Source organism: Phyllostomus discolor, chromosome Y (genome assembly GCF_004126475.2).
Source record: "Phyllostomus discolor isolate MPI-MPIP mPhyDis1 chromosome Y, mPhyDis1.pri.v3, whole genome shotgun sequence".
Taxonomy (NCBI): Eukaryota; Metazoa; Chordata; class Mammalia; order Chiroptera; family Phyllostomidae; genus Phyllostomus; species Phyllostomus discolor.
Window position 1 is genome coordinate 831,921 of NC_050199.1, and position 15,090 is coordinate 847,010.

The following is a 15,090-nucleotide window of genomic DNA, read 5'->3' on the forward strand; positions in this document are numbered from 1 at the left end:
AACGCAAGGAAGCATTAAGGTAAAGACGGAGTAATGCCGTTTAAGAATGACGTCAGCCGTGGTTGGAGGGTGCTGTGCAGCTGGCGGGGGCCCCCTAAGCCCTGCCTGGCAGCCCCCTCATAAAGCTCATGGGATTCTCCGTGGTGGCTGTCTCGTGTCCCTGGTGGGCCCCACGCGAGAGCCTCCTGCTGCAGCCCCGCGCGGCCCGCCACCCCCAAGCTTGCTGACGACCCCTGCTCCCTGCACCTCGGGCCACCGGCGCCCCCCAGAGGTGGCGGCAGGAAGGACATGGGCTCCCCCAGTGAACAGGATGCTCTGAGCCTGCTGGACCAGTGCTCCTGTGGTTTCATGGTCTCCCAGGTAGGTGCCCCGGGGGGGGGGGGGAGGGGGACACAGGGCCTGCTCAGTGCCCTGGGACGGGAGAGGGGGTGGCGGATCGGGGGTGTGACTGCTTCCCTCCCTGGGATTATTCTGCAACTGCCACCTTGAACTTCTCCATCCCTTAGGCCTTTTTCATCCCCTGCCCCCACCACTCAGAATGATGTTTTTAATAAGCGTAAGGTAAAATTCGATGACAAAGCAGACAATGCTTATCAAAATACAGATATGGAAATATGGAAGACCTTTGGTGACAGGGTAATAAAACTTACTTTTTTAAATGAGCGTGACATTAACAAGAAATTAAAAATTAACAATGTGAAACCCAGGCCGTGTGTTTACACACAGCCAGACAATGCAGATATGAACTACGCAGGCCCACCGACAGGCCGATTTTTAAAAATAAAGGCTATAGATGTATTTTCCTCATCATTTTCTATATTTTATCTTTTTTAACATTTTATTTATTTATTTTTAGAGAGGGAAGGGAGGGAGAAAGAGAGAGAGAGAGAGAGAGACATCCATGTGAGGTTGCTGGGGGCCGTGGCCTGCAACCCAGGCATGTGCCCTGACTGGGAATGGAACCTGCGACACTTTGGTTCGCAGCCTGCGCTCCATCCACTGAGCTACGCCAGCCAGGGCCTATATTTTAATTTTTAAAAATTCAGTTGCTATTTGGACAGAGAGACGGAAGGAGAGACAGAGAAACATCGATTTGCCGTTCCACTTACCGATGCGTCAGTGGTTGGTGCTTGTCTGTGCCCAGACCGGGGATCGAACCCGCAACCTTGGCGTATCAGGACGACGCTCTGACTAGCTGAGCTTCCCAGTGAGGGAATGGTCTTACTAATAACATTTTCTTTTCCGTAGCTCCCTTTCTTGTAAGAATACAATATCTGTTTCATGCAACACACAAAAACCTGTGTCATCGACTGTTTAGGGGATGGGTAAGGTTCCCCATCAACGGGGGGGGGTTCGGTTTGGGGGGGACACGTTAGCCGTGACTGCTCATGGGGACCAGTCTGCTTTTGGGGGCGAGGGGCCTGTTCTGGAACCAGACGCAGGCCACGGCTATGCAGAGGGGTACGCCCTCAAATTGCTTGGTTTCAGCGGTGAATGGTGAATCTGTGTGCATCTCACGTTCATAAGAATAGAGGCGACCTAGAGATAGATTTTCTCTTTGAAGGTCTATGAGCCTCAGGTCTGCCACAAGGGGACATCAGCAGCGGGCGGGGGTCTTTCTGCAGGTCTCACGCCTGCAAACATGGGGGGTCCGGTCCATGCCGATTCTCTGTCTGGGGGTCCCGGGTGGACGCCTGGGGTTGAACTTCTCCGTGGCGAGACGACTTCAGATTTCAGAGGCAGAGCTGGTTTCTGGGGTCAGGATAGTGCCTCTCCCGGAACAGTCAGACCCCTCCATGTTTTTTGGGGGGGGGGGTGGGGGGCACTGAGTCTCCAATTGTCATAACACACGGCTTCACCCTTGGGTGCCCACAGAGCCACCCGGCGGAGAGGTGCCCGCGGGGTGGCCATGGGTGCAAACGCTCAGCACTGTGGAGGCCTGTGTGCCGACGTGGTTTCCAGCTCCCTACGGCGGCCAGCCCGACACGGGAAGAAATCCGGGTGCCGTGACGCTGTGTTGTAGCCGTGCCTTCTCCACCATCGAGGGGGGCTGCCAGGATTCAGGTGGAGCTTACTGAGAGATGAACCTGATAGAGTCCCCTGAATTCCCTCCAGATGCCCCCCCACGCATTACAAAGACCTATTTGGGGGGCAGTGGGGTATGGAAAAGGGGTGTCCTTTTGCAGAAAATGTGCTGCCTGTCCCTTCCCTGGGAAAGTGCCTCAGCTGTCCCCCCGGAATGTCCCCAGCCCACGGGGGGCTGCTGGCTGCTCACTGAGTGGGGGCTGGCTGTCAGGAGTGTGGGGTGCGTGATGAATCCTGGGAGGGAGGTCACTTCTATACACATGATACGGTGTCCTTCCCGGTCACCGCTGCAACAGGACAAAGCTGGTAGAATCTTTTTAAAAAATATATGTTATTGATGACACTATGACCTTCGTCCCACTTTTTCCCCTTCTGCCCCCTCTGCTTGGTACTCCCAATCCTTCCAGGAATACCCCCTCTTTAGTTCATGTCCACGGGTCATACCTAGTAATTCTTTGGCTTCTCCATTTCCCGTACTATTCTTGCCCTCCCCCTGTCTATTTTCTACCTGCCATCGATGCTTCTTATTCCCTGTACCTTCCCCCCAATTCTCCCTTCTTCCCCTCCCCGCTGATACCCCTCCGTGGGATCTCCACTTCTGTGGTTCTGTTCCTGTTCTAGCTGTTTGCTCAGTAGTTTGTTTTGGGGTTTGTTTTTTAGGTTCAGTTGGTGATTAGTTGTGAGTTTGCTGTCATTTCACAGTTGATAGTTTCGATCTTCTTTTCTTCCTTAGATAAGTCCCTTGAACATTTTACCTATGAAGGACTGGCTGATGAGGAACTCCTTGAACTTGGCCTTATCTGGGAAGCCCTCTAAAATGTAATGCTACCTTAGAACAAAGAGATAGGAGTCCATCTGCCCCCGACCTCACTCCTCCCAGGCTCACTGGGCAGAAACTGCCCTGTTGGACCCTGTGTCCACAGGGACAGCTCCCCACCCATCGTGGCCCTCACCCTCCCAGAGGACCAATCCCCCCACCAGATGGTGTCACCCTGGGACATCTGGTCAACCCCAATGCAGTACTATGTCTGCAGTCCTTGCAAGAGCAGACACAGCTGCCTCCTCAATGCACAGTGGAAACGTCATGACAAAAAGTTTTCATGATGGGAAAAGAGACACAAGATTTACCACGGTAGCCGTGTTGAGGTGTAGAGTTGAGTGTTTCAGGTACAACCACACTGTCGCGTAACCCCACCGGCTCCTCCAGGACCTTGTCTCCGTCTGGAACTGAACTGCTGACCCCATCAAACGCTCCCTCCCTATACCATCCCCCAATCCCGGCATGCACCCTCTACTTGCTGTCTGTGCGAATTTTTGGCTCCCCTTTGGGCGTGTCCTTCAGCATCTGGCTCATTCCACTTAACATGGTCAAGGCCCAGCCCCGTTGTGGCAGGGGTGAGAATCCGTTCCTTCCCGTGGCTGGGTAATGTTGTACTCTGATGGACCGGGTGTCCATGCATCCATCCATCCATCCATCCCTGCATCCATCCATCCATCCAGGGGCCCTTGGGTTGCTTCCACCTCCGGGCAACCGTGTGGAATGTTGCTGCAAACACAGGTGTATAACGATCTCTTCCAGTCCCTCCTTTTCGTTGTCCCGAGGTTCTCTTTGCTACCTGCGAGCTGGGGGTGTTTGATGTCCTCGCTGAGGCCCCGGAGGCCCTGGGCTCGGACGCCGTGGCCACCCGTCTGGGCGCCAGCTCCCGGGGGACAGAGCTGCTGCTGGATGCCTGCGTGTCCCTGAAGCTCCTTCAGGTGGAAACGAGAGGAGGAAAAGGTAAAAATGCGTGCCCCCAAAGGCATGTATTTTCAGTGCTGGGCACTGTGTGGTCTCTACAGCAGCCGCTGACCTCCGCTTCAGAGCATGGACACAGCCAGAGGCATTCAGGACATGGGTAGGCGTGGCTGGTTTGCAATGAAACTTTATTTTTCCCAAACGGGCCAGGGGGCCAGGTGCAGCACCCAGGCTACAGTTTGCTCTAGACCTTTCCTGGGGCTGGTGTGCACCTTGGCATTCAAGGAACAAGAGAAAAATGTGGAGGGAAAAAAAAATATCCCAACAAAGGAATGTGTGATGCTAAATTGATCCAGTTCAAAGTTCACATCAAGCTTCTATTCTTCTTATACTGGAGTTGAAGCAGCTTTTCCTCTTGGGGAAGACCAGAGGGTGGCTTTCAAAACAAAAGGCTGTGACTTTGCAGAACTCGAAACTGTTAACCCTAGCATGCACCTTTGGAGTGTTTTTAGGAGTTTGTTCATCTGTGACGTGTCCAAGTCTAGAAACCATGGCTCGAGCTGGTCCGAGAAAGCATGAGAGTATGTGGCCAGTTGCAGCAGCAATGGACAGAGGGTCTTTTGCTTAAACGAGGAGTCGTGCCCTGGCTGGCGTAGCTCAGTGGATGGAGCGCAGGCTGCGAACCAAAGTGTCACAGGTTCGATTCCCAGTCAGGGCACATGCCTGGGTTGCAGGCCACGGCCCCCAGCAACCGCACATGGATGTTTCTCTCTCTCTCTCTCTTCCTCCCTCCCTTCCCTCTCTAAAAATAAATAAATAAAATCTTTAAAAAAATTTTTTTAAAAAATAAGGAGTCACGTGCCTGCTGGAGTTCTGGGTGCCCACACTGGCACGGGCCAAACTGAGCAGGAAGACGCCCTTGTGGGGGAGGGACCATCCCGAGATAGCCAGGCTTGGGCATCCAGCAGGTGCCAGGTGCAAGCCAGCCGAAACCACGGCGGCCACACCGTGGATGGTGCCTGCAGATGAGCCGTGCTGGCACAGGTGCCTGCTGGCTCCCTGGTGCTCAGCTGGGAGGCAGCCGGAGAGGCCATTCCAGCGTGTTCTCTGGGCCCTGCTTCGGGGTCCACGGCAGAGACCTGCGGGGATTCAGCACTGGTGATGTGTCCTTCAGAGGTGGTTCCAGATTAGACCTTAGATCTGCTTCTGCGTGCACAGGGCAAGCGTCCTCTTGTTCTGAGAGGGGGGGAAAGTTGCTACTCTGGGAATAGGATCACGGTTGGGATCCCATACAAAGCCATGGTTGTCTGCTCCTTCAGGATGAGCCCCCAGCCGTGGGGACTTGCCCATTGGTCACCTGCTCCTTCAGGATGAGCCCCCAGCTGTGGGGGCCTCTATGCCCACAGAGGAGGAGCAAATTTAGACCATGATGTTCTCAATGCCGGTGATGGCACGCAGCAATGCCTTGCAATGTAACTTATTATTATTATTTTGTTGTTGTTGTTGTTGTTCTTTTTGTCTGTTTTCAGCCTTATACCAAAACACAGAGCTCTCCAGCACTTACCTGGTGAGGTCCAGCCCCAGGTCCCAGCACAACATGCTGCTGTACTTGGCCCGGACGACCTACCTGTGCTGGGCGCACCTGGCCCAGGCCGTGAGGTGGGTGTGGCGTTGCTGGCGTGGGTGATAGGCCGGGGCTGCCCCGGGGCTGGTGTCACGGTGTGGAGGAGTTGATGTGTCAGGTTGCTTGCAGAAGCAAATGAGATGCCTCTCTGTCTGGAAATCCAGAGCAGACGTGACGTGACCTGGTGTGGATCTGCACAAGTCACTTCCTATAAGTGTGTTGTGATAACAAGTCCTTTGCTTCGAGAGTCCCCAGGGACAGTGGCGCGAGCTGAAGATGCCAAGCAGGGAAGTCATTTGGAACGCAGCAGGGAGACGGAAAGCCAGGACTGCCGAACAGTGTCTCTGTCCTAGAGCGGGGGCCGGTCTGGGTGGTGCCAGGGGCCAGGACAGGGTGAAAGGGGACAAGCCACGGGGAGACAGTTGTCCTCGACACCTGGACATCGTCGTCCAAGGTGGGATCACATGCCCAAGGAATTCTTCACCCAGCTGCAGGGGCGGAGGAAGAGCAGGAAGGGGAGAGGCAGGGAGAGGAGGAGGGAAAGGAGGAGGAAGAAGAGCAGGAGGAGGAAGTGGTGGGGTGCACCAGCCAGCCGGCCCTCCAGCTGCAGGTTAGGGTTAGACCAATCAGCCCTCCAGCTGCAGGTAGACCAGCCAGCCCTCCAGCTGAAAGTAGACCAGCCAGCCCTCCAGCTGAAGGTAGACCAGCAGGCTGTCCAGCTACAGGGTGCGTCCCATCCTTAGATGTCAGGCAATAGTTGTTCTAGACTTTGCTGTCCCCAGTGGCACACGATTTTCAGGCTCTCTTTAAATTGCCCTTAGATTCCGCCCCCCCTGTGTCTGACATGGTAGAACTGCCCTAGCCAGGGACACTGCCATTCTGAACACACATGCATTTTGCCCTAGAGAGGAAAGCATGCTTCCATGTGTCTGGGCACTTGGGGTGCTCCTTGCTTGTGCCACCTGGGACTTCGGGGCAGAGTGTGTGACTCTCCGTGTGCATGCGCTGATGGGCAAGGGATGTCGAGGAGCTGCAGTGACCACGTACCCCCTTGATTTCAGAGAGGGGAGGAACCAGTACCGCAAGGCCTTTGGGGTTCCCTCGGATGAGCTCTTCAGTGCCATCTACAGGTAATGTTCACCCCCCCGCCTCTCAGAGGATCCCACTCGTTTTTCTTTAGGTGATGCAATAGTTTATTTTTATTGTTTTTTTTTTTTTTCAGTTGTATGAGTTTTCCGGGCTACAGCATAGGGATTGGACAATCACGTGCTTTACAAAGGGTTCCCCTTGCCGGGCTGACTAAATGTACCCCCACAGAGCAACATCACACAGGCGTTGATATCTAATGCAAAATTAAAAAAAAAGAGAGAGAGAGAGATGTTGCAGTACTAATGCTTGTGTGGATGGATTTCCTGAGTAGTTGTAGAGTTTGCTCTGCCTTCAAGTGACTAGATGCAAACCCCACTGAGTGTCCTGTCGAGGCACCGTGTTGGGCTCGGGTGCAGGGATTCCGAGAATAACTCAGGTCTTTGCTGTCCTTTACGTGCACGGGCACGTGCATGCATCTCTGTGTAAAAATTCTGAGATGGTCCTGGCTGGTGTTGCTCAGTGGATGGAGCGCGGGCTGCGAACCAAAGCGTGGCAGGTTCGATTCCTAGTCAGGGCACATGCCTGGGTTGCAGGCCACGGCCCCCAGCAACTGCACATGGATGTTTCTCTCTCTCTCTCTCTATCTCCCTCCCTTCCTTCTCTAAAAATACATAAATAAAAATCTTTAAATAAAAATTCTGAGATGGTGAAGTTCACCGATGGCCAGCCATTTCCAGTGCTTGCAGCTGGCCGCCTGGTAGAGGACTAGGGAAGAAGGATGGGGAGGGGGGTGTGAAGGTCCTGAGAGCTCCAGGAGCTAGGAGCTAGTAGGTAGGCGGGCAGGAAGGTAGACAGACAGATGGACGATGAGAGATACCTAAACGGATGACAGATGGAGGAGAGTTGATGGACAGAGAGACAGACGCAAATAAATGCTGAGTGTCTCAGCTAAGACGAGGTTTCTGAGCTTCCACACCATTGGCACTTGGGGCCGGATGGCGCTTCGTCTCCTGTCCCCTTTCTCTGTTCCCACACGGAGACCACACCCACATGGTTGCCTCCAGAGAGGGGGCAGAGGAGTGAGGAACTATGACGACGGGGCAGGCAAATGCCCCGCCCCCAGCCAGAGATCTGTCCACCTCCTCATCCACCCATCACCCTTGGCTCCTCCTCATTGCCATCCACTTCCAAGACCCCGCCTGCTCCCACCCTCTGTGGCCCACCGTCCCGAACCCCCCAGTTTGCATTCCTTGCCTCATCTCCTGTAGACTTGCAAACTACACCACATGGTCTTGTCCGCTGCCCTGTGGGGTGGGGGGCACCGTCTGGGGGTCCCTGATCGGAGAGCTTCTGAGCTCTTCTTCTGAGGGGGACGGTCACCCATCGTGGCTCCAGAGGTAGGCATGGGTTCCCGCCACACTCCGGGAGCCGGGTAGGTGTCGGCGGCCGACTGGGGGGCTCTCACCACCCGGAATGGGGTTCTTGTCCTCCACACGATTCCACGTCTCCTGTGCTACCCCAGCGGGTGCTGGGGGCACAGCTCTGCCCGGCACGGGGCTCCCCGTGTCCTTGCTCACGATGACCACAGTGGGCGTGGCACGGTTTTGACCTGCGTGTGGTTTCGCGTGTCAGGTCCGAGGACGAGCAGCTGCAGTTCATGCGAGCCCTGCAGGACATCTGGAGCGTCCAGGGGAGGGGCGTCATGGCCGCCTTCGACCTGTCCCCCTTCCCCCTCATCTGTGACCTCGGGGGTGAGTGTCTTCTGCGGGCGTGGGAGCCGCCTCTCACGTCGCCTGTGGGGAGTGTCTTACCCCTGTTTGCATAGCGCCCCGTGCCCTAGGGAAGGAGCGACGTGGAAGTGACGTGTAGGGCAGCAGGCAAAGCCTTCTGTCACAGCCTGAAGGCCGTTGCAACCTGAGCAAGTCACCATCTGTAGCCCACCAACAAGGTCGGAAGAGAGAGCTGGACGGGTGGGGGGACAGGGGCATCCGTGACCACTCAGATATGAGCACCCCACCCTTGGAAGCTCTGAGCCAGTGCCTGTGGCTGAGACGCAGAGTCCAAGTTTCTGACCAGCCCGCAGGGATGTGGACACAGTACGGATGTCGGTGCCACTCAACCTCGGGATGCAGGCTTTCGCCCAAGGGGTCGTCCCGTCCCGTCACCCAGCTGCCGGGATGCAGTTCACGGAGACACGGAGTCAACAGTTGTCCTATCACCTTCCTGGTGGAGGGGGGTGCTGTCTGAGCCCCCAGGGTCAGGATGGGTTTGTGGGTTTGGGGGGATAGATATCATCCTCAGCTTAGGAAGCTGATGTTAGCGTGGATATGAAGACACACGTGACGTGCACACCTTCAAAGGGTCTCGTGCTGGGCGGGGCAGATCCTAGATCGGGAGTTGGTGGGGGGGCCGGTGCTCCTCCTTGTCTGAGGGGATGCCAAGGTGGACTGCAGCTGAGGTCGTAGTGACATCACTGAGGGACAGGTGTCCTTTGTCTGTTTTGACACCTGGCTGCCGTCCCTGACACAAGGCACGAAAAGCATGAGCCCCTACTGAGATGAGGATTCGGGGTTCAGGACACCTGCTGGGGGCCACCGGCCGAAGGTGACCCTCTTGAACTGGGGGTCCTCCCTCTTCCAACCAAGTCGGGGCTTGGTGGCTTCGGCTGAGCTTCCAGTGATAAAGTCATAGCGCCAGACCTTGGTCTGCCGCTCGAGGGGGTTCCCCCAAATCCTGTAAGATGGCGGGAGGAAGGGGGTGGACAGAGCTCCCTGAGAAAGACCGTCCTTAGCCACTGTGGCCCCCTGCACTCCCCACGGGCAGCAGGAGCCATGTGGGGAGAGCCACCCCTGGATGTACAAGGGGCTTCCGTCTCTTGCTTGCTGTGCGGCCTCGGCCAGGTTGTTGCGCTGTCTCCCTGAGCCTCAGTTTCCCTGAGAAGTGGGGTGATCCCGTGCCCAGCATGTGTGATGTTAGATCACTGCTGGGGACACAGAAGGCTCTCCGGGGAACGGGCTGGTTTCTCCAGGGCCCTGAGTTCTGTGAACAAGAGCAGAGGGCAGAATGGCCCTCCCTGGCCTGGGGTGGGGGTGGGGGGGACCCAGGGGAGAAAACAGGCCAGAAGTCCCCCAGGGAGGTCTCCCAGACGCAGGGCGTCAGGAAGTTTTTGCACCTCGGTGGTCCTGGGAAATGTCTTCCCACCAGGGTGTCCTGCTTCCCTGGGGCATCCTGCTTCCTTCTGCACGAGGCTGTAGGCTGCCCTGGGGGGACGGAGGCCCTGGCCCCAGCAGGACGCAGCTCAAACACTGCACTGCAGGTGGGATTCCAGGTAGGGCCAGGTAGGAAGACCTGGTCGACTCAAGGGCACGTAGGTTACGCTGTGACCGTGACGGCCAAGTCTGCCGCCTGGCCCCACACTGCCTGCTCCCAGGGTCCGCTCTGCCCAACGTCCTCTGTGTCCACTCCCAGGCTGCTCCGGGGCTCTGGCCAAGGAGTGCGTGTCTCTGTACCCCGGGTGTCGGGTGACCGTCTTCGACATCCCGGCAGTGGTGCGCATGGCGAGGAAGCACTTCCCGCTCCTGCAGGAAGGACGCATCGGCTTCCAGGAAGGTGGGTTCTCCCGGGCTGGCTGGCTGTGCCCTTGGGGGGAACGCAGATTCATCCTGGTTCTACGAGAGGCCAAGAATGGTGCGTCCTGAGCCCCCCCACCCAGCAGGTAGGAGGGTCCTCATGGCCGGTGGAAAAGCGTGCTACAGCCATATCGCTTTTTTTTTTAATATTAATTCTCCCTTGAGGATTGTACGGGTTGAGTAGTAGTGCTCCCTGAAAACCCGTGTCTACCCAAAATCAGGCAACAGGGCTTTATTTGGAAATACGGAAGGGAAGGATCTCTGATGAGGTCATCCTCGCCCTGCGTCCAGTGACCGTGTCCTGAGAAGGGACAGAAGAGGAGACGCAGACCCGGAGGAGAAGCCACGTGGAGACGGAGGCAGAGACGGGAGGGACGCGGCCACCAGCCTGGGGACGCCTGGAGCCCCAGGAGCTGGAAGAGGCGGGAAGGCCTCTCCCTGGAGCCTGAGGAGGGAGCACAGCCCTGGGACCCCTGGGTGACCTCAGACATGTCCCATCAGGTGCTGCTTCATTACAACAAGCACAGGGGCCTCCTACAGGTTTCTAGTTTCAGAGCACCTGTGAATCGAAATACGTGGGGCGTGCCAAAGGGCAGATCGCAGGACAGTTACCGACCCACAAGATGAACAGTACTCTCATCCAAGACCCGGAAAGGGGCTCCCTCTTGCCTTGCAAACATGGCGGGGGGGGTGGGGTGCAGCATCCTCCCTCAGCTCCGTGTCTCCGGGGACAGACGCCGGAAATGGCCGGCGCACCATCAACACCATGCACCCCGCCCCCCCAAACTCCTGAGACTTTGCAGAGTTGGGTCCACACAGGCCCTGAGTGCACCCTACTGGGCACAGGGCTCTCCGAGGTCTGTGGCAAAGCGCATACGGGTTTGGCAGGAAAAACGTCACGAGAGCTGAGTGGTTGACAGCACGTAGGTGTAAGAAAGGGTGTGCCCTGGACACACTTGTTTTCAACCTCAAAGACACTGGTTTTGTCGAACTCCTCCCCCCTGGGGCACTGCTGAGCCACCGCCCATAACCTCCTTTCCATGCAGAGCTGGTGGCATGCAGGACATGCAACCCAAACAAGACCCTTTTCCAGACCCCATGGAGGGAAAGAGCACCCCCCCACACACACACACATCCTGCCAACTGTCTCGTCTTCACTGAGATGTGTCGTGGTTCGGGATATCGTCTGGGGGGTTCCCCAGCTGGGAAGACCTCAGGGAAGCTCTGCACCCCCCGACCCCGGTGACCTTCCCGTGCTGGGCGGGGTCCAGACCACGGGGCCTGCACCGCAGGCTGACCCCCGGGCCCTGCCCTCTGTCACAGGAGATTTCTTCAGCGACCCCCTTCCCGGTGCAGACCTGTACGTCCTGGCCAGGGTCCTGCACGACTGGGCCGACGAGAAGTGCGCACGGCTGCTGGCCAGAGTCCATCAGGTTTGCAAGCCGGGTAGGTGGTGCGATGGCAGCGCCCTCGCAGCCGCTTTGTGACGTGCGTTCCTCCTGATGGTCCCCGAGGACGTGGGCGCAGCCGACGTGCTGGGTGGCGGGGACACCGTCCCGGCAGTGAGGACCGTGCTTCCATGTGTGTGTCCAGCTGAAAAGAAGGAGGGGTGTCAGCATGGAGTCCGCAGTGTCCATGAGGACCCAGCTGTGTCCAGGGCAGGGGGGCTGGGGCTCGGAAAGCACACAGGGAGGAGGAGGAAGGCCGGGGGCAGTACGCAGGCTTGTCTGTCTGTCCCTCACGTGAGCCCGCCTCTTCCCGCCAAAGGAGGTGGCGTCCTGGTCATCGAGAGCCTGCTGGACGAGGACAGCCGGGGCCCGCTGACCACGCAGCTGTACTCGCTGAACATGCTGGTGCAGACGGAGGGCCGGGAGCGGACCCCTGCCCAGTACCGCGCTCTGCTGGCGGCCGCCGGCTTCCGGGGCGTCCAGTGCCGGACGACCTGGGGCCTCTACGGTGCCATCCTGGCCAGGAAGTGATACCCCGCCCCCCGACCCCACCCCCGCAGGCCCGTCCCTGCTGGGGAGTCCCAGGCGCCATTACCAACGCTGGGTGGCCCCAGCGACGGGTCCTGTTTCTCCTGCCAGGGACTTGCGGTTTCTCTGGGCCCTTGCTGACTGCCCTGGTGCAGCGGGACCTGGAATGACCCGGGCCCTGTCTCCTGGCCCCCTTTCCCCTGCCCACTCTGTTCCTCCTGGTGACATCGGAAAACAGAACCTTTTTTTTTTTAAGATTTTATTTATTTATTTTTAGAGAGGGAAGGGAGGGAGGGAGAGAGAGAGAGAGAGAAAAATCCATGTACGGTTGCTGGGGGCTGCAGCCTGCAACCCAGGCATGTACCCTGGCTGGGAATCGAACCTGCGACACTTTGGTTCGTAGCCCGCGCTCAACCCACTGAGCTACGCCAGCCAGGGCCTTCACGGTGACTCTTGTTGGGACTGACACCCCCCACAGACACCCCACACTGGGGAAGTCCTCCTCACCCCCATGTCACGGGGGGGGGGGGGAGGGCAGGACCCGGGTGGCGTGATTGGAGATTTTTCCAGCCTTTTCATTGTTTTCCTTTTCTTCCTTCTCCAGTCCCGCCCGGAGTGTGCGAGAGACGTTCTGTGTGTATGTCTTGAAGGCACAGATGCGAATCTCACCAGTCTTCTGTTAGCCTTTAGGATGCGTTGAACATTATTTATCAATGTCCCGAGACTGCCCATGGGAGGCTGGCGCGGACCATGTTGCTGGTTTTCCATGTCAGACATCACAAGTCCGTCGTGGGTCCTCTTGCAAGCTGATGGGCCCTCTATATGTCAGGAGAACGCCCCCTATCTCCTACAGTTTCACCTCATCTTTCCCGGCGATGAGGACTCTTAAGATCTAGTCCCCCGGCAGCGCGCACGCGCACGCAGTAGGGCGATTCTGACTGTGGGCAGCACGCTGCACCGCAGCGACACCCCCGAGGCGTCACCAGCTGCTGCCGCCCTGCAAGCTCCTCCCTCTTGCCTGGCCCCACCCACCTTGCCTCCGCGGCCCCCTGGGGTGGGGTGGCTCCACCAGCTCCCCTGTGTCCCTGAGTTCCCTTTCCCCAGTTTCCTTTTTTATTGCACCTGCAAGGGACCATCCCACGGCGTCCGCCTTTCCCTGCCTGCCTTCTTGTGGAGCACTCAGCGTTAAAACGGCCACGGGTTTTGTTTTTTTTTTCTTGTGGCAGAATAAAGGGCGTCTAACCCCAAGTAACCGTCTTGGACTTTTTAATGTTTCTTGTTGAATTGCAGTCCATGGTCCCTCAGGATGGGAGTCTGAGGTGGAGGGCATGTGTACACGTGCCCTAGAAAGTGGTCCCCTCGATATCTCCAGCACCCAGCACCCCCCCCCCCACAATTACTACGGTATTATGGCCTATGTCCCCCCCGGGCTGCACGTTATGTCCCTAAGACGGTTTTGTGAGTTCCAGCCTGTACTTTCTTCCAAGGCCTTCGCGGGCTGCTAACGGCACCACGGAGTCACATGACGCACACTCGCCTATTTGCACAGCCCGCTGGTGCATTTTTCTCTTCGGCCCTGTCTGACACTCACAAGCGTTACCTAATAACCACCCCTGCCCATCCACTCCCCATCCTCCAAGCCGCTGCTGGCTCGCCCACCTGGGGCAGATCCTGCCCACCCGCCTTCCGTAACCCAGAGCCAGGAGTCGGGCGAAGTCCTGGAACCCCGGTTTCCCCGGGAGGCCAGCTCAGGACCCCCAGGAGAGGGACAGACGGACAGAAGGGTCATGCCCGCCCCCCCCACCCCCAAACATCCCAGGCAGTGCAGGCGAGCAGACGGGAATGAGCAGTTCTCACAACGGGCAGCAGGGGGCGCTGCTGCCTCATCCTCTGGTGAACCGGCGGCTCCCTGCGGAAACTCCGGGACTTTTTTTTTCTTTCTTTTTCTTTTTTTTTTTTTGCAAATCACAGGCTGTTTCCTGGCGACCTGACAGTTTGGCGGCCACGCTGCCCTCTTTGAAAAACACCCACGCTTCCAAATTGGCAGCCGACCTCAGCCAGAACGACACGTCCCCGTGTCTACCCCACCCCCCACCCTTGCTTTTATTTTCTTGCGTGACCACTGGAAGGGCAACATCGAGCCTCTGCCCTCTGCGGGCATGTGGTCTGGTGAGGGGGGGTGTGGGGACCGGAACCCAGCGAGCTTCTCAACTGCGTGGGGTACCTGGGTGGAGCTTTGTCACGGGGCTGGGCACCGCGGAGAGGGGCCGGCGTTTTTCCGTTTTAGTGGTCACTCCGTGGCGCGGCGCTGTGGTTTGCAGAACGTGTAATTCCCCCCTGGGGTTAGACTGCCCCCTGCTGGGGAGGCCGGGAAGCTGCGTGCGCCCACGCTGTGCTGTGGGAGCTTTCAGCTCAGCCTGCCCGGGTGCAGAGCACCCAGGGGCACAGCCGCAAGCCCTCTGCGTGGGTGGGGGGGGGGGGATTGCAAAATAGGAAACAGGGAAATGTGAGCATGATGCAGGCAAGGCTGGAAGAGCTGCGAGGGAAACTGTATTGGGAAAAAAAAAAAGCAGAATTTTCCGTCCAGGGTGGACGGTTGGTTTGGTCAACTGTTGAAATCTTGCGAGTATGGAAACCTCGTGTGAGAAACCTTACATGTCCTTGCCGTGGGAATCACGCCCCTTTCTCGGGGCTATGTCTGGGCGCTGCCGCCGCTTTGGGGGCTGCTGCTCGGGAGGTGGGTTTGCCTCTGTGTGTTTCTGAAGTTCTCGGGGGCCGGTGGTTGGGAAGCACCGAGTTTTGCACCAAAATGTGGGTTGCAAAGGATGAGGTGAGTGCGTCTCCGAATAATGCTGATGGCAAGGAGGCCCGACGAGAACCCCAAGAAGCCACACGGTACGATTGCAAGTGCAGAAAACTGGGAGTTTCACGCATGGAAAGTTCTAGCAATGT

General features: G+C 57.5%; 1 protein-coding gene across 1 annotated transcript; it reads left to right on the top strand.

Annotated features, from left to right (window-relative positions):
* Positions 1 to 288: 288 nt before the first annotated feature.
* Positions 289 to 12,192, top strand: ASMT (acetylserotonin O-methyltransferase). The gene is made up of 8 exons (XM_028503753.2): positions 289 to 360; positions 3,688 to 3,862; positions 5,350 to 5,479; positions 6,506 to 6,574; positions 8,166 to 8,284; positions 10,002 to 10,142; positions 11,486 to 11,608; positions 11,930 to 12,192. Exons 1-8 carry the CDS (start codon positions 289 to 291, stop codon positions 12,139 to 12,141), a joined length of 1,041 nt encoding a protein of 346 aa, XP_028359554.1. The 3' UTR covers positions 12,142 to 12,192.
* Positions 12,193 to 15,090: the final 2,898 nt, after the last annotated feature.